Below are 19,058 nucleotides of genomic sequence, written 5' to 3' on the forward strand. Positions count from 1 at the left end.
ACGGCAGGTGGAGATGAGAACATGAGGGATCAGGTTGAGGGGTGGATGGAGGGGGAGGATAATGAAAGACATGTCTTCATAGGGGGGGCATTTCTGGGTCAGGTAGAAACCCAATTAAAGGGAAACTCCCACAAATATACAAAGATGACCCCAGCTAAGACTCTTAGCAATAATGAATAGGTAGCCTGAACAGGCCATCTCCTCTAATCAGATTAGTAACAACCACATTGTCATCAGAGAGCTTTATCATGGAAACAGAGGCAGAGATCCACAGCCAAGCATTAGGCTGAGCCCAGGGAATCCTGGTGAGGAGAGAGAGGAAGGATATGAGGTGGGGGGAGGTCAGGGTCATCACAAAGGAACACACAGAAGCAACTGGCCTTCTCATGGGAGCTCACAGACTATGGACAGATGGCTAGGGAGCCTGTATGGGACCAGCCTAGCCCTCTGCATATATGATGGTTGTGTGACTTGGTCTACTTGTGAGACTCTTGGCAGTGGCAGCAGGGCCTGTCCCTAATGCTTTGTCAGGCTTTTGGAAACCTGTTCCTAATTCTGGGGTTCCTTGCCCAGCCTTAATACAAGAAGAGGAGTTTTGTCCTACCTCAATTTGATAGGTCATGCTTTGTTGACACCCATGGGTGGCCCATCTTTTTGAACAAAGGTGGATGAGGTCTAGATTGGGAAGGTCAGAGGGGAGGTAGTGGGAGGTAATGGGAGGATGGAAGAGGGGAAGTTGTGATCAAGATGTAAAATAAATGAAAAAATGTAATTAATTTAAAAAGTAAAAAAAGAAACATCACATTGTAATTCATATATACATATGTGTGTGTGATTATTGTCAAAAATGAAGCAAAATCAATTGAAAGAAATTTTAAATCCCATCATAAGTACTTATGAGCCAACCTGAATTCTGCCTAAGGGTGCTGTCCAGAGTTTTTGATAATTCAGAGTCTACCTGAGGGCCTAGCAACATAGGTCCTAATCGTGCCCAGCCAATGAGGAATGACCATGCAATGTCACCAGATTAGGACACAGCCTGGGTGCTGGGAGGAGGGTGTATAAGGCTTTCCCCATTAAAAATTAAAGGAGTCTGCTGCTTGCCTTTTACCTGACTCCTGGTGTCTGTGTCATTAACACTGCATCTTCTCATACCTTCCCCAGAGGGAGCCATTAGGACTCAGAAACACTACACGATTCACTGAACACAGAAGTCAAGCTGGTGCCTACATAGAGCCTTCATCCCAATGGGCTAGGATTCTTGGTACCAGAAGGTACTCTGCACACTACCTAAAGAGAAACATAAATACCAACCCAGCCACAAAGCCTTCAATCTAAATGGTGTCCTTCCTAAAAGATATGCTAGTACAATGGTGGCACAAAGCTTGTGGGAGTAACCAACCAATATCTGATTTTACTTAAGGCCCACTTCACAAGATGCATGCCACACCTAACACTGCTTGGGTGACCAAGAACCTGAGATTAGATAGGCCAGGAACCTAGCATAAAACCAACTACTACAGTTCTACTAAAAGAATGTAGCAATAAAATGACTCCTAATATCATTCTGCTATATTCATGATCTACGATCATGCCTTGCTCAGCCATCATCAAGGAAGCTTCCTCCTGCAGCAGATGGGAACAAATACAGAGACCCACAGTCAGACAACATGCAGAGAGTGAGATACTCAGAACAGTCAGCCCTAAATGGGATGTTTCCATCAAATACTTCCCTTCAAGGTTCAGGTAATCCTGTGGAAGAGGAGGCAAAAGAGTGTGAGAGCCAGAGGGGATGAAGGATATCAAAAAAATCAAGGTCCTCTAAATCACTATGGCCAAAGCTCATATGAATTCACAGAGACTGAGTTGGCATTTACAGGGACGGCACAGGTCTACACTGGGATGGGGTCATAGAGATGAAAGGAGAAGTGGACACAGCCCCCATCCCAAATTCAGATGCTAACTCCATTTGATAATTAATTGCAAATGAAAATTTAGTTTTCTCCAAGGGGGTTTCACTGGAGAAACAAGCTACTCTTAAGGGTAGGCTTCATGCTTAGTAGCAGATGTCCAAAAGAAAATGAATTCAATGGAATCTTTGGAGGGTACCTGTCTCATAATGTCATGTTGGGGATTTTCTTTTTCTTTTTAATTTTACCTTGTTTTGTTTTTTATTTTTATTCATTTTTTTTAACTCTATGGGTCCTTTGCATATATATTATGGCTTCCAGTTTTGAGTTTTTAGGAGATTTCTGAGTGTACAAGCTAGTGGGTCTCTGTGTCTTAGCTGGTTTTTCTGTCTTTTCTTGGGCTCTTTTCCATCTGTTTGTGCTATTCTGATTTGTTTGTTTTTGTTTTATCTTACTATATTTTATTAATATCCCTTAGATGCATTTTTATGTGGTAATGACAGACAGAAAGGGGGTGGATCAGGATGGCTGGGTAGATGAGGAGAAACTGGGAGGAGAAGAGGAAAGAAAAACCATAGGGAGGATACACTGTGTGAAAAAGATTTACTTTCAATTTTTAAAAAGAAATCTGTTGCTTATGTCAAAGGTGAATAAATATGCACAATATGGGAACGGTTACATTTCCATTGGTTCAAGAACAAGAGGCTCTGCTATATGCATTGAGTGAACTGGAATTATTACCAATGTCATGGCAACTCCATATGCAGTGGAATTTTATTTCTATAGCTTCCACAGTTTAATTTTATTGTCTTTGAGCCTGCACTCTACCTGGTTCTAACCCATGACTTCACCAGCACTGAGTAGTTAGGCTGGTTTCCAGTACCAGGCATGGTATCCCTCTTGGTGAGCAGGTTTTGAGTTCAATTAGAGAGCTGTTGGTTACTGCCATGATAAATGTGCCACCACTTCACCCTTAGATTATTGGACATTGCTGGTTGTTGATGTAGCTCATAAGTGAAATGTCACACATTTTACTACCCATGTTTTCCTTCAGTTATAAAAAGCATTTTTGTCTATCTGCTCTAGAAAAGAATCAGCTGGGTACAAAGTGTCAATAGTCACAAACTTTACTTCCTACCTTTCAATTTTATCATTAAATAACTTCAATAGGAGTTTCACCAACGTTGGACTACTCTTTACCAAACTTTCCAGTAATCTACATCTTTGAAAATCTAACAATTTTTTATTCTCATTAATGACCTCTCAACTACATTTAAGAAAAAGAATTCTTGGGCTGGAGAGATGGCTCATCAGTTAAGAGCACTGGCTGTTTTTCCAGAGGTCCTGAGTTCAATTCCCAGCAACCACATGATGATTTACAACTATCTGTAATGAGATCTGGTATCCTCTTCCAACCTACAGGTATACATGCAGACAGAACACTGTATACATAATAAATAAATAAATCTTTGGGTGGGGGAGGAGTAAGCCAGGTGGTGGTGGCGCATACCTTTAATCCCAGCACTTGGGAGGCAGAGCCAGGCGTATCTCTGTGAGTGCGAGGCCAGCCTGGGCTACAGAGTGAGTTCCAGAAAACCCTGTCTCAAAAAACCAAGAGAGAGATGCGGGGAGAGGGAGAGGGAGAGGGAGAGAGAGAAAAGAATTCTTTTTCCTTTCTCTAAATATTATTTTCTAAGATGCTGGCATATCAAACTTATCTGATTGTTTCTAACCAAAGGCCACTTCTCAATTATTTTTGCTTTTCAACTCCTGGACTTTTAAAATTTACCATGGCCACCTATTTCAGAACTTGAATAATTCTTCTCTTCTATACACTAATGTACTAGGAGATACTTATGAAGGTTACATATCATCTACATTTTGTCTCCTCTGATAATTCTATCCAGATAGAACTTCTTCATGAGTCTCAAGAATTATATATTCAATGTACATGAAACATCAACACTTGGACATCTAATATATATCACAAAATTCACATGGTGAAAAAGTTCATTGATTTTTGCCTTACAACAAAACCTAAAAGCTCTCAATGACTCTCAGCCCATCATGGATATGTGAGAACATAATTATACTAGTATCATATCCCCAGTTCACATTTTGCCCTAAGTATGGCAACCTAAAACATTAGTGTGTTGAAACAGTTTTATTCCCCATAAAAGCCAAGCTTGACCACCTAGTTTTTTGTGTCAGAGCTACTATGAAGCCCTTATCTATTCTCCGTTATTTGAGACAACTGAAAGATAAAAAATTAAACAGCTCTGGCACCAGAAACATGGAAACTATTATTCCTATGACTTGAGAGATGATTGAAATTTATATTACAAATTTTAGAGAGGTATAATCAGTTTTGTAATTTCTTCAAAATTCACTCTTCTGAATAATACTTTGAAATTCACATTGACCTTTTTCTAGAAATCAGTATATGACTCAATATCACCAAAATGATCAAATATCTATAACCCAACATGCCATGCTATCGTTTTGTTTATCATATAGCTCATATGTTATACATGAAAGATACTTAGGTTTAGTGATCTTAGAATATCTTGACAATTCCAAAGATAAAGGGGTCAGACCATTTATTCATGAACTCACTTCTTACCTAATCCAACCATGAAAGAGTCAATAAGAAAAATAATTCTGAAGGGATATAATTCATATCCATTATGAAGAGTATACCTCATCTATTTGAGGTGGTCTCAGATTAACCCTTAGTTCTCAAAAAATGTTTCATTCTTTGTTAGAGAACCAGGCTGAAATGTGGAGTTTTCTAAAAAGCCTCCATAATGCTTCTTTAACATCTTGATTCCTGAGGCTGTAGATTAGTGGATTTAACATAGGGGTAACAAGTGAGTAGAAGAGAGCAACTGGCGATCCTGGTCTAAGTCATAGCTGATTGATGGCTTAAGGTACATTCTAGCCAAAGAGCCAAAGAAGATCAGCACAACCAGGACATGAGAGCCACAGGTGGACAGAGCTTTGTTCAGGGCAGCAATTGAATGCATGTGGGCTATAGCAACACCTATATGAACATAGGAACCCCAAATGAAGAAGAAGGGGCTGACCACCACAGCTACACCCTCAGTGAAGATTAACATTTCATTGACCAATGGTTGAGTGCAGGAGAGCTTCAGCAGAGGAGTGATGTCACAGAAGAAGTGAGTGACCTGGTTGCCACAGAAGGTTAAACGAGTGACCAGCACACTGTACAGGAGACTGTTAAGGCTGACCACCACCCATGAGGTCAATGTTATTCTCAGACAGAGGCTATGGCTGACAATGGCAGAGTATCTTAAAGGGTCACAGATGGCAACATAGCGGTCATATGCCATGGCAGCCAGCAAGTGGCCTTCCATGCTGCCCACTGCCATAAAGAAGAACAGCTGTACCATACAGCAGTTATAGGAAATGCTTCTATCCACAGACAGTGTGTGCACCAGCATCTGAGGAACCGTGATGGTTGTTAGAGATATGTCAATCAAGGAAAGCTGGCTGAGAAGGAAATACATGGGAGTCTGAAGCTTGGGGTCTGAGCAAGCAACAAGTATTAGTAGGGTATTGCCCATAACTGCCATCAGGTACATGACAAGGACAACTCCAAAAATAACTGGCTGCATCTCTGGCCTGCTGGACAAGCCCAACAACACAAATTCAGTCACTTCTGTCTTGTTTTTAGTGGCCATAAGTCATGCTCTACATCACCTGCAAAAAGAGACAATTGAAGCTGTAAAAAGAAGAGAAAGATGTCAAGGCTCAAACAAATCTCAGAATCTCTTTATCTTAAGTGGGTCACTCATTGAAACAAGGACCTGTTCCTAACCTTCAACATCAATAAACTCACCTTTGTTCTTTTGGTAATGCTGTTCTATCAAGTCAACTGAACTAACATGAGAGTTAAAAGTGATTGTGATATCCCTGACTTTGTCAATGGCTATTATTTACATGTAAGTAGAATCTCTAGTAGGTAGAATTCCCACATATTTTAAAGTCAGTTTTTCACTATGAGTATAACTAGAGGTACACCAGTGTGGTGACTTTCTATGCTTCTGTACAAATAAAGACATTTTGGTGAACTAATATACTTCTATATGACTTGGAGAATAATGTTAGAATAAATACAACTGTGGAAGAACATATGATTAAAGGATCCTTACCCTAAGCTTGCCTACCTCCATATTTAATCTCAGCATTTCAGTGGTCTGTACTTCTAGGCATCTGAGCAACATGCTGCCAGCTCATATATGTATTTGTGTGAACTTATCAACTAAATGTATCTTTTGGCCTACGACTATAAGGGATAAAGTCATTGTCTTCACAGGATCTCAATTTTTTTCCTTTTCTCAGTTTTTGATGATTACTTTAGTACTTTTGACTCATGGTTTTCACCTACTTTTTTCTATTTGTAGTCATGAAATTTGCAATATTATAATAATGGCAGAAAATTTTCTTGAACTTTGAATTTCAAGAATATTATCATCTTACATAAACTCATACCTGATGACTAAAGACATTACTTTTAAGAAGTCACCCAACCATGATCAAGTTGGTTTTATCCCAGAGGTGCAGGGGCAGTACAACATATAGGTCAATAAATGTAATAAATCCTATAAATGGACTTAAAGATAAAACCAAGTGAAAATGTCTTTGACAAAATCTAATATGCTTTCATGATAAAAGTCTTGAAGAGAATAGGAATGGAAGGAACATAGGCCACCATAATAAAGGCTATATGTGACGGACCCACAGCCAGCAGTATCTTAAATATACAAAGACTTGAAGCAACCCCATTAAAATCAGGGCTGCCCACTATCTCCACTCCTTTTCAATATAGCGTTTGAAGCACTAGATAGAGCAATAAAATAAGAGAAGGAAACTAAAGGGTTGCCTCAACTGAATCTACCAGGCTGGGCAGACTCCCAAGGGAAGACCTTGCCTTGGAGGAGGTGGCAATGGGGGTTGGACTCGGGGGGGAGGAAGGCTGGGGGTGGGAGAAAGGAGGACGGGGAGTCCATGGCTGATACGTAAAATTAAATTAATTATAAAATAAAAATATAAATAAATAAATAAATAAATAGGAAAAGCAGTCAAATTGTTCCTATTTGCATGTGATGTGATATTTTACATAAGGGATCTCAAAAATTTCACCAGAAAACTTCTAGAAATGATCAGCCATTTCAACAAGTGGTCAAATACGAAATTACCTTATAAAAATCAGTAGCCATTCTATACACTAACAATAAATGTATGCAGAAAAAGTTTGTGGACATACTGTCATTCACAAAGCCCTCAAAAAAGTGAAAGCATCTGGGAATAAACGTGTCCAAGATCTACAATGAAAACTTTAAGTCCCCAAAGAGAGAGGCGCAGATGATACCAGGAGGTGGATAGCACTCCCATGCTCAGAGATCGGCAAAATTAATATTGGGAAAATGACCATTCTACCAAAAGAAATTCACAGATTCACTGAAATTCTAATCAAAATCCCTATTGTATTCTTCACAGAACTAGAAAACAAATCCTAAAATTATTTTTTTTTACCTGAGATCACGTTTAAAATAAAACTAAAAAAAAAAAAAAACTACAAACAACTAAGGAAAACAGAAGAAATAGAAGAAATCCCCTGGAAGAGCATACCAACAGGGTGTTCAACACCAAATGGTCAGCCCAGAAACACATACAAGCAACATTATGTGAGCTGAGCAGGTTGTATTTATATATTTAGGAATATATATATATATATATATATATATATATATATATATATATTTATTAACGGGGGAAAAGCCATAAACTTGAAGAGAGCAAGGGGGCACATGGGTCTCAGGGAGGAAAGGGAAGGAAGAGATATAATTATTTTATAATCTCAAAAAATGTAAAATTCTTTTTCAAAAGTTTGCTTCCAGAGAGATTTCTGTCTCTTTAATAGCTTTCCTCTTGGTATTTTATTTTATTGGAATTGTATTCATTCCAATCCTACTTTTTGGGGGGGTTGAACACTTCATATTTTAAGAGTAATTTAGACATATAATGTTGCTCCTACCACAGAAACAAACAATAAGCTTAGTAAAATATAATTATATACAAAACATGGTAAGTATCACAAGTCAACGATTTTCTCCTGAGTGTATACCAACACTGTCTCACTGAGGTTGATCTAGCCCCAAACTTAATATAATAGAGAGACTCTTGTTTTACTCAAAGGCAAGTAATAATTATAAAACATTATTTTAAAGAGATAATAAAATTCAACTAATATGGAATCACAAGCCAACACCATCCTACTTTTATTTAAGCCCGTGAGTCAGGGGTGCTTCTCTGGTACATTAAAAATATGTTGCCTGTAAACAGCAGGTGAATGTTCGCATCACATCACATCACAAAGAGTATCACTTCACTGGGTAGCAGCTTGCTTCAGTCTGGTCACATTCCCTGATGCTTACCCTCATTCACTTGGTTGGACTTTGCTTTTCCTCAATCATCTCAGTTAAACATTTTAGAACATCCTTAATTAACAGTACATATCTATAAAGCAGAAGATGTAAAGATGTTTTAAAACCATACATATTCTGGTGGTCATTCTTTTGTTCTCATTTACTCCCCCAGTCTCTTTCTATATCAGTGAATGTAGCTCAGAGAGACGTGTCATTTACTCGTTAAAGGTAGAACAACATAGGTTATCAACACGGAGGTGGAGATGAAGCTGGAAGAGAGAAGTCAAGAATTGAGAGATATGAACTAATTTCCTTAATGAAGAGAGGTGAATGATCATGGTCTCCCAGAAACAGGCTAACATAAGCTATTATTTTTAAAATAAGCTATTTTTAACCCTAATTAAAATAAGAATATGGCAACATTAAGTTTGGTTTCTTTCAAGCAAGCCAAACTGTATTTTAAAAACATAATGACAGTCCATTATTCACAGTCAGTAAGGGAAACATGCAGTGGTGATACTCTTCTTTACTGATGTCAAGGATTAACGCCTGTACTCTTTCTACTTCTTCAATCTCTGCTTGGTTCTCATCAGAACCTGAGCTCCAGGATGCTGGAGAGGGAAAGGGTGAGGGAGAGAAGGAGGAAGAGAGGGAAGGGGAGGGGAGTGGAGAGGAAAGAAGAGGAGAGAGATTTGGAGATATATAAAGTGACCCACATAAAGAGCACTGGAACACTTCTTGTCAATAAACTGAACAAATCTGGAAGAGTAGAAAAATAGAATCTCTGAAAACAGACACATAAGCTTCCCCAGTTCCTTGGTTCCTAGCTAGTATTTTGAGAGTAACTGGAGCTGTGAAGGAGAGAATGGTCTCCAGCTATCCTGCTTATCCTTCACTCCCCCTGAACTAAAGAGCCAATGGACACATTACACATCTTTCCTGCATTGTTAGTATATGAATAAGGTTCTCTTTAGGGGTTTGTTGATCTGAATTTGATTTCTACTATACTCACCCTTTTTTGTTGGTGAATCACAAAGGCTGATTCTGAAACATATAACCCAGATTCTCTTTTTTACTGTCTCCAAATACGCACAAAGCCTTTCAAGTCTCTGGGTTCAAAGAGCCATGAAGTGTTCAGTCACCTCCTCTATGTTTATTCCATGGGCATGTACTGCAGAACAACATTTATTTTTTACTCAAATTATGTATTTTTTTCTAGTTGATACATTCCCTTGATTCTAGAATTTTTTTACTTTATTCTATTCCTTTTGGTTTTCATGGTACAGATGTTGTGCTATTTTTCTACAAAAATGAGTATAATATATTGTTTCCTGTTAACTTTATATTTACTTTATGACAAGTAATAACATTAATCTCATATTTCTCAATGCCTAACATCACACTCAAAGATAGAAAACTAGACAAAATAGAGTTTCCTTTCGCCCATTAAATACTCACTTAAAAATAATTTTGCATAAAAGCCTTTCTGTAGGCTGCTCACTGCAATAAAGCAGGCTCATGTGGAATACATTCCCTTGATTCTAGAATTTTTTTACTTTATTCTATTCCTTTTGGTTTTCTTGGTACAGATGTTGTGCTATTTTTCTACAAAAATGAGTATAATATATTGTTTCCTGTTAACTTTATATTTACTTTATGACAAGTAATAACATTAATCTCATATTTCTCAATGCCTAACATCACACTCAAAGATAGAAAACTAGACAAAACAGAGTTTTCTTTCGCCCATTAAATACTCACTTAAAAATAATTTTGCATAAAAGCCTTTCTGTAGGCTGCTCACTGCAATAAAGCAGGCTCATGTGGAATGCATTCACTGTGGGACTCTATTAACCCCAAGAGGATCCAGTTGTGGTCAGGTGAAATAAATATTAAAGTGATTAATTTCACCAGGGTTGCTATAAGCAGGGAGTCCTGAATGTAGACCATTTCTCCAACCTTCCACAACCTGGCCAAACCTGTGAGTGACTTTTGGTTTCTCCTCTAATAAACCCACCTGTATACACAGAAGCAGCTCAAAACTTCACCAGAAAAGTGACATAGTCAGACATGATGTCTCTTACTAAAGGAATAAAACAGGAGCAATTATAAGTCATCTTCTTCTAAAATTGAACATCCATTTAACCAAATTTCCACCTTGCTAGAAGTCCCAATAGCCGTGTGCATAGAAGCAGTGCTAATTGGACTCAGCAGACTATATTTTTAAAAAAAGAAGAAGAAAGAATATGAAGTAGAAAGGGAGATGTGTTGGAGAAGCCTAAGGGGACTTGGGGATGAACAGTGGGGCCTGGGTATGATAAGATACACTGTAATCACATACGGAATCCTCAAAGAATATCTAAAAATATAATTTAAAAGCAAGAAAAGATAAATTACAAAAAACAATTTAAAAATACATAAAGTATAAATGAATGTATGCTAAAATATAGTGCTAAAATTAGATTAGTCCAGAGTAGGAAGTTTCAAAAAAAAAAAAAGCAAAACAATTTCCTCCTCAAATTTTAAGAGACTGTTGGTGGGAGAGAATGAATAGAGAAAAATAACTGACTATACTAAGGAACCAGTGACAGTGCATAAGCCTTATGAGAATTCAAATTTTAACCACCCCCAAAATTTTTCATTCTATTTATAAGAAAATGGGATATTTAAAAACTGACCTGGTGCCGGGCAGTGGTGATGCATGCCTTTAATCCCAGCACTTGGGAGGCAGAGCCAGGTGGATCTCTGTAAGTTCGAGGCCAGCCTGATCTATAGAGCAAGATCTAAGACAGGCACCAAAACTACACAGAGAAACCCTGTCTCAAAAAAACAAAACAAACAAACAAAAAAGACTGTAAAAACTGACCTAGCATTGGGTAGTATGGAAGTCATCATAGAAGTTCCTTTAAACACTGAACATATATCTACCACATGATCCAGCTAGAGCACTCTTGGGCATATAATCCAAGGATTTTACATCCTGCTCCAGAGAAACCTGCTCTCCCATTTTCACAATAGCCAGTAAGTGCAAACAGCCTATCTATGAAGTGAGGAGCAGATAACAAGAATGTGCTGTGGATATTGCTCTATATAAATAAAGCACTGATTGGCCAGTGACCAGGCAGGAAGTATAGGCGAGACAAGGAGAGAGGAGAATTGAGGAAGGAGGAAGGAAAGGGAGACCGGCTGGAGCCACCGCCAAGACAAGGAAGATATAAAGTACCGGTAAGCCATGAGCCACGTGGCAAAGTAAAGATTAATAGAAATGGGCTGAACATAAGAGTGAGAGCTAGACAATGATAGGCCTGAGCTAATGGCCAAGCAGTTTAAATAATGTAAGAGTCTGTGTGTTTATTTTATAAGTGGGCTCTGGGACTGGCGGGACTTGGTGGTGGGAGCTGGAGAAAAATTCTCCAGCTACAAGAATGCTTCACATTTACACAATGGATATTATTCAGCTCTTAAGAAATACCAAATTATGAAAATTTCAGGTCAATGCATGGAGCTCTAAACAATCACCATGAGTCAGAATCCACCTCAAACCTCATCAGAGAAGCTTCTTGTAGTAGACGGCAGTTAGCACAGAGACGCAGAACTCACCAACATGCAGACAATAGTAGACCACAGTACTCAGCCTTAAGTTGGCCCTCCACACACCCCTCCACACACATCTGGAGGGTCTTTTCAGAAGGGATAGGAAGATTATAACAGCAATAAGTGGCAGATAATTTCAAGGAAAGTATTTTCTAGATGCAACGGGACATTTGCACATTGGAACTTCCAGAGACTGTGATGTCCACATGATATGCACAAGCCAGAGAAAACCCTGTCCTAGTGAAAGTAAAGTAGACATGTCATCTCACCTACAGCTTCTGGCATAGAGAGGGCCATATTTTTTAATGATGTGGCCCTTGGAAGGCTGACCACACATCAGGGCAGGCCCCAGTCCCAAGACTAGCTGGGCAACACAAACTGGGCTCCATGAAAAAAAGAACAGAAAAGAAGTAACCTCAAAGTTGTATAGGGCAGAGTGTAGAGAGTTGTTAGGGGAGGAGTCAGAAGGGAGATATGTTCAAAATGCATTATACGAAATTCTCAAAGAACTAATAAAAATATTTTAAAGCCATAAAAGGATCATGTTGAAATTTTTATTGACATTGAAGTTGTTTCTTTAGAGATTGAATAGATACAGATGATGATAGAAAGGTAGGTAGGCAGATGATAGAGTCATGAAAGATTCACTTTCATTACTGCATTTATTATGTTACAACTTGAAAATGTTTCAAAATAATATAAAGAAGGTAGGTTCAGTCAGAAGCATTAACATATTAATGATGAGTTGATAATGAAGTTCCTATTATTTTTTTCAAAAGCTTTATTGAAATAGAATTTACAATAGCCTGGGAGTCAGAGCAGAACATTGCTCAATCTTTCTCAGAGATGCTTCTTCTTGGAGTATATGTTAATTAACAAAGAGATCAATAACAGGAAAATGTGCAGACAGTGAGAGACTCTGTAACACTCAGCCCTAAATGAGATATCTTCATCTGTGCAGGAGAGGTGAAAGATTGTAAGAGCCAGAGACGGTAGATGACTCCAAGGAAACAGTGTCTTCCAGACACAACAAGACTGGTATGCATTTGCTCTCACAGGGCCAGTGACAGAACACACAAGCCCTATGTAGTTAAAATCAGACAAATATCCCAGCACTAAGAATGGGAGTGGACACAAAGTACCACCCCTACCTAAGGAGCTATTTGCAATTGCTTTCTGCTAGGAAAGAGAAAATCAGTTTTGTTCAGAAGAATTTCACTGGGTATAACAACCACAAAACACAAAACAGACTCTGTGGTTTTGTTTTGTTTTGTTTGTTTGTTTGTTTGTTTGTTTGAGCTTTTTGTTTTGTTTTGGTATTTTGTTTGTCTTGTTGGTTTTCTTTCTTTTATTTGTCTGTCTTGATTTTTATTTTTTGTATTTTGCTTTTTTATCACTGTTTTTCCTGTTTTGTCTTGTTTTTCATGATGGGGATAAAGAGAAAAAACATGATGTGGTGGTAAGAAGGTGAGAAAGATCTGGGATTAGTTGGGGGAGGGTGAAGAATAAAAAGCAAACAAGAAAGAAATAGAATTTATACCAATTTACTCCCATATATAGAATTCAATCTGTTAGAATATTCACATTGTTATATAATTAACACAATCAATCTTAGGACATTTCCCACATTTTAAAAACAAATCTGTATGCTGATGTTAGTCATTCTGTAAAATTCAGTATAAACATTTATATAGTCTCATAGTTTCTTAATGTAATAATTTTTTTTAATTTGATGTTTGTCAACTTTCATAATCTTTTAATCTTATTTTTACAAATCTGACACTTTAAAATTTGTATTATCTACATTTTTATTTTTTTCTTTATTAAGATTTTTTCATTTTACATACCAACTACCTCTCTTCCCTCTTCCTGATCCTCCACCCAACCTTTCTCCCAACTCACTCCCCATTCCCTCCTCCAAAATGTAAGGCCTGCCATGGGAAGGTACATTCAGTTGAGGCAGGTCCAAGGCCCTCCTCTTGCATCAAGGCTGTGCAAGGTGTCTCATCATAGGTAGTAGGCTCCAAAAAGCCAGCTCATACACAGGGATAGAACCTGATCCCATTGCCAGAGGGCCCCTTAAGCAGATCAAACTACACAACTGTCTCACTTATGCAGAGGGCCTAGTCCAGTCCCATGGAGGCTTCACAGCTATTGGTCCACAGTTCACGAGTTCCTATTAGCTTGGTTTGGTTGTTTCTGTAGGTTTCCCCATCATGATCCTGATGCCCCTTGCTCATAGAATCCCTCTTTGCTCTCTTCAACTGGGCTCATGGATCTCAGCCTGGCGCTTGGCTGTGGATCTCTGCATCTGCTTCAGTCAGTTACCGGATGAAGGTTCTATGATGACAGTTAAGGTATTCAAACCTTAAAAAAAAGAAAGAAATATAAAGCCTTCACAGTAACTAAAGAAAATGTGACTTCTATGAGAGATAAATTCAATAACAAACACAAAACAGTATCTGTACTTAAAATACTTTCTTATTAATCTTTGTTTGGTATTACGTGTAAAATGTATTTTTTTAAAATAGAGTGAGTGTTTAATAAGTCCCTCAGAATACATTTTTCTACATACATTTATGCTATTAATAGATTATTATTATTATTATTATTATTATTATTATTATTATTATTTGCCATTATGCTTCAGAGTAAGTTTATCTGGTTATAAAATATTTGGCTCATATCTTCTATCCTTCCTATTCCATAATATCCAGGGAGGGGAAACCTAATATAGTAGATAGCTCCTAAAATATATAAATATATTAAGGCAATCTAAATAAAATTGCCAAATAATAGAGGAGACAGAGTCCCAACTGGCCATCACTTATTACTAAATGAGGTTTTCACTGCCAGATTTGGGTTACATCTAGTTGAGTTGTTGGCCAAAGGGACCCCATGGGAATCCACCAACAACACAGGCTGATGCCAAAATTATAGATTCCTCTCCACAAACTGACAGCAAGGCCCCATTGCTGAAGACAACACCTATACAACTCATTGGACACAGAGATGTTGAGATGGTGCCTACATAGAACCTTTATCCCTGTGTTCCAGCATCTTTGGTACAGGGAGGTATTTTGCACACTATCAAAAGAGAAATGCAAACATCAAACCAGCCACTAACCCTTTATCTATAATGGTGCACTACATGTAAGATATGCCAGGGCAATGTTGACAGAAAGCAAACTTGTGAGAGTAACCAACCAATAAGTGATCTAATTTAAGACCCACTCCATGAGATGGAACCCACACCCAACACTGCTTGGGTGACCAAAAACCTGAGACTAGATAGCCCAGACACCTAAGACAAAACCAAATATGACTGGTCTAAATCTGGCTATACTCATAGATCAGTGAGTGCCGTGTTCAACCATCTTCAGAGAAGCTTCTTCCTGAAGCAGATGGGAAGAAATACAGAGACTCACACCAGACAATACGCAGAAAGTGAAAAACCTTGTAACATTCAGTCCTAAGTGTGATGTCTCCATCAAATTCCTCCCCTCAGAACTCAGGGAACCTCTTGAAAGAGGAGGCAGAAAGAAAGTAAAAGGCAGAGGGAATGACGGACACAAGGTCCTCTAAGTCACCATGAGCAAAGCTCATATGAACTCTCAAAGACTGAGGCAGCATGCACAGAGCCTGTATGGAACTGTACCAAGTCCTCTCCCTATATAACTTCCACTTTAGTTTTTTTATAGGATTCCTGAGTGTGCAAACTAGTGGGTCTCTGACTCTTGTATCTTCTCTTCAGCTTTTTTCTTGCTGCTGGTTGGCCTTGTTCAACATCGATGTGAATTTTTTTATCTTATATTTTATTTTGTTATATCCCTAAAAGATGAATAAATAAATGAATGTAAATCTAGTCACTGGGGTAAAGGTTATCAACTGAACTGTTATTTATACCTGTTGGGAAAGGGTAAACCAGTTTTCTCTGATAGCATTATGTTTTCAAAGTTTTCAGCACTTGAAACTACTGTTTGTGATAGCTATTTGGCTTCAGATAGAAATATTCCTTTATTAGAAAGTCAAACAGGGACTAGAGAGATAGCTCAGAGATTAAGTGCCTGTGAACATTTGCATGTTATTGTCCCCATAAGCACACAGGGAGTGGCACTATTAGGAAGTGTGGCTTTATTGGAGTAGATATGGCCTGGTTGAAGGAAATGTGTCATTGTAGAGGTGGGACATAAAGTCTCATATATGTTCTGAAAGGACTGGATGGCCAAGCCAGGGCCATAACAGGCTCCCTGGAAGCACTGACATGGACCAGGCCTTAGTTTTGATTCACTAGAATGGGCTAGAGCTGAGCAAGCAATTCTCAGGAAAACCACAACTTAGGGGCAATCAATCAAAAGATGCCCCCCAGCCTCCTGCTGGCTCAGCAAGTGCCTCCAAGCCCCTTCTGCTGGCTCAGCAGGCCCCCAAGCCCCTTCTGCTGGTTCAGCAGATGGCCCCCAGACTTCTGCTAGCTAAATATAGCTTTCCCTACCCTATAATCAACAAGCCCCTAGAAGCTAGACCACATCACCACCAATGGGTCCCTAACCACTACAGCCTCCCACCAATCAGCTCCCAGACTAATCTTTCTTCCACCAATCAGCACCAGATTAATTCCTCCTCCCTGGAATTCCCCTAACTCTGCTTAAAAGGAGCTTGCAACACCCTCCCTTTGGGGTTGCTATTTGCCACCCCAGCTGTTGGAAATAATAAACGCTCTTGCTAAATTGCATATGTGGCTGTTGGTTTTTCTTGAGGGCTTCTCTCGGACCCTAACATGTTCAAGCCATGCCCAGTGTCTCAGTTTATTTCCTGTTGCCTTCAGATCAAGATGTAGAATTCTCAGCTCCTTTTGCAGCACCATGTCTGCCTACATCCTGCCATGTCCCACCATGATGATAATGGACTAAACCTCTGAAACTGTAAGCAAGCTTCAACTAAATGTTTTTCGTTTATTGAAATTGCCATGGTCATGGTGTCTCTTCACAGCAATAAAAACCCTAACTAAGGCAGTTCCCTTGCTGTCCTTCCAGAAAACCTAGTTCAGAAAACTATCCACTTGGGACATTTCACAACTGCCTGTAACTCCAGTTCCATGGATCCCAATGCCACCTGCACACATGGAACATACAGACACATACATACATAAATAAAAAGCTTAAAATCTAATAAAAACTGAACAAGTCTCTACTGAATTAAAAATGAGTCAATAAAGCAATTGAACACTTTCTAGAATTGAATAAAAATGAACATCCAACATGCACAAATGTAAGGGACACAAAGAAATCTGTTCTGAGAAGTTCATAAGGGCCTACATTTAAAAATTATGCTTGCAACTTAAAGGCATATCTGGAAATTCTAGAACAAAAAGAAATCACACACCAAAAGAAGTAGACAGAAAGAAAAAAATCAAACTCAGAGCTGAAATCAATAAACTGGAAACAAACAGTAAGTCCATTCTGGCTGGAGTGAGACAGAATCTTAAAATAATTCTTTTTTGTCAATTCTAATAACTTTATTTTAACTTACAATACCAAGTACATGGTATGGATTTGGGGTTTTCTTCTTTTAATACATGTTAAATTAAAATATAATTAGGTAAATTTCTTTTCCTCCTTCTAACCCATCTTCTACTTAAAGTTGTTTTAATTTGCATTTCCCTGGCTGCTGTGACTGCTGAACATTGTTTTATTTATTTATTTATTTATTTATTTATTTATTTATTTATTTATTTATATTTTGGTTTTTCGAGACAGGGTTTCTCTGTGTAGCTTTGCACCTTTCCTGGAACTCACTTGGTAGCCCAGGCTGGCCTCGAACTCACAGAGATCCGCCTGGCTCTGCCTCCCAGCTCTGCTGGGATTAAAGGCGTGCGCCACCACCGCCCGGCTTGAACATTGTTTTAACTGTTTCTTAGTCACTTGCATATCTTCTTTTAAAAATTTTCTGTTCATTTCCATATCCTGTTTTTTAAATTTTTATTTAAAAAATTTTGCATACATTATATTTTGATCATATTATTTCTCTTCCCCCAGTGAATCCCAGAAAGTATTTACAATTGATACTTGCTGGGAAAAGGAAAATTATTTTCTCCAATTGAGTGTCACTGGGTATATCAACCACAGTTTAGGGCAAGTCTTAAGCCCATACTCCATTTTTTTTAAATAATTTTTTTGATTCTTTGGGAATTTCACATCATGCATCCCAATTCCATTCATTTCCCAGTCCCTCTGTACCCACTCTTCACTCTTGTAGTGTCCCCCACCAAAGGAAAACTTAAAACAAAATAATAAAAATAAAAGAAAAATAAGAACATTAATTTAAACAAACAAAAACCAAAAACCACTTCACTCCTCCATCTTTCCTGACTCTCCATTGCCTCTTTATTTGTCTTAGTGGCATTGGGTGCTATGGTGTATCATGTAATAAACCCTTTTGTCCAAACAACTTTACTTGCAAATGTTCACTGTGTACTGTTGGTCATCTTCAAGGCCTCTGGCTTCTGATACATCATCAATGCTGGACCCTCATCAAATCTCCTCTTGGATATCCTCTTGTTGCCCTGAGTCATGGGGATCTGGCAAATATGGTTCCTCAGGGCCAGTCCCTTCACACACTCCAGCAGGTCATAGATGGAGTAGATGTTGAGGAGTGCCAACTCAAAACCCTGGATGTGTGTACCTGGGTAGTAGCTGAGTTGATCAATCTGGGCTACTAGGACCACCTCCCTCAGGTAAGGGGCAAAGCCAGCTCTCCCATGCCAGTGGTGAGGGGTGGGAGCAGCTTTCCTAAATACAAGGGCCAGCTCTCTCATGAAGGACAGGGCCAGAGTGGGGTCAGGATAAATTCTGCCAAAAGGGAGGCAGCTCTCTCTGGGCCAGTGAGGAGCAGGGCTAGCTCAGCATGGCTCTCATACTTGAACACATGATTCACATGGGTTCCTATAGTAACACACTCATAACCTATTTTTAATGTTCAGGATTTTTTAAAAGTTTTTTCTCTAGTCTAGATACTAATCATCTGTGTCAGATGAATATCTGGCAAAGATTCCCCCATCCTGTGAGCTGCCTATTGGTTCCCTTCATACTTTTCTATGCTGTAC

At 38.6% G+C, this 19,058-nt stretch overlaps 1 protein-coding gene across 1 annotated transcript; it reads right to left on the bottom strand.

Moving 5' to 3' along the window:
* Positions 1 to 4,661: 4,661 nt before the first annotated feature.
* On the bottom strand, positions 4,662 to 5,614 carry LOC131907998 (olfactory receptor 1J2-like). Its single transcript, XM_059259070.1, is given in 2 exon segments — positions 4,662 to 4,798; positions 4,801 to 5,614. Coding segments are annotated over 2 exon segments (951 nt in total).
* Between the last annotated feature and the right edge of the window lie 13,444 nt (positions 5,615 to 19,058).

Source organism: Peromyscus eremicus, chromosome 4 (assembly GCF_949786415.1).
Source record: "Peromyscus eremicus chromosome 4, PerEre_H2_v1, whole genome shotgun sequence".
In the NCBI taxonomy this organism is placed as follows: domain Eukaryota; kingdom Metazoa; phylum Chordata; class Mammalia; order Rodentia; family Cricetidae; genus Peromyscus; species Peromyscus eremicus.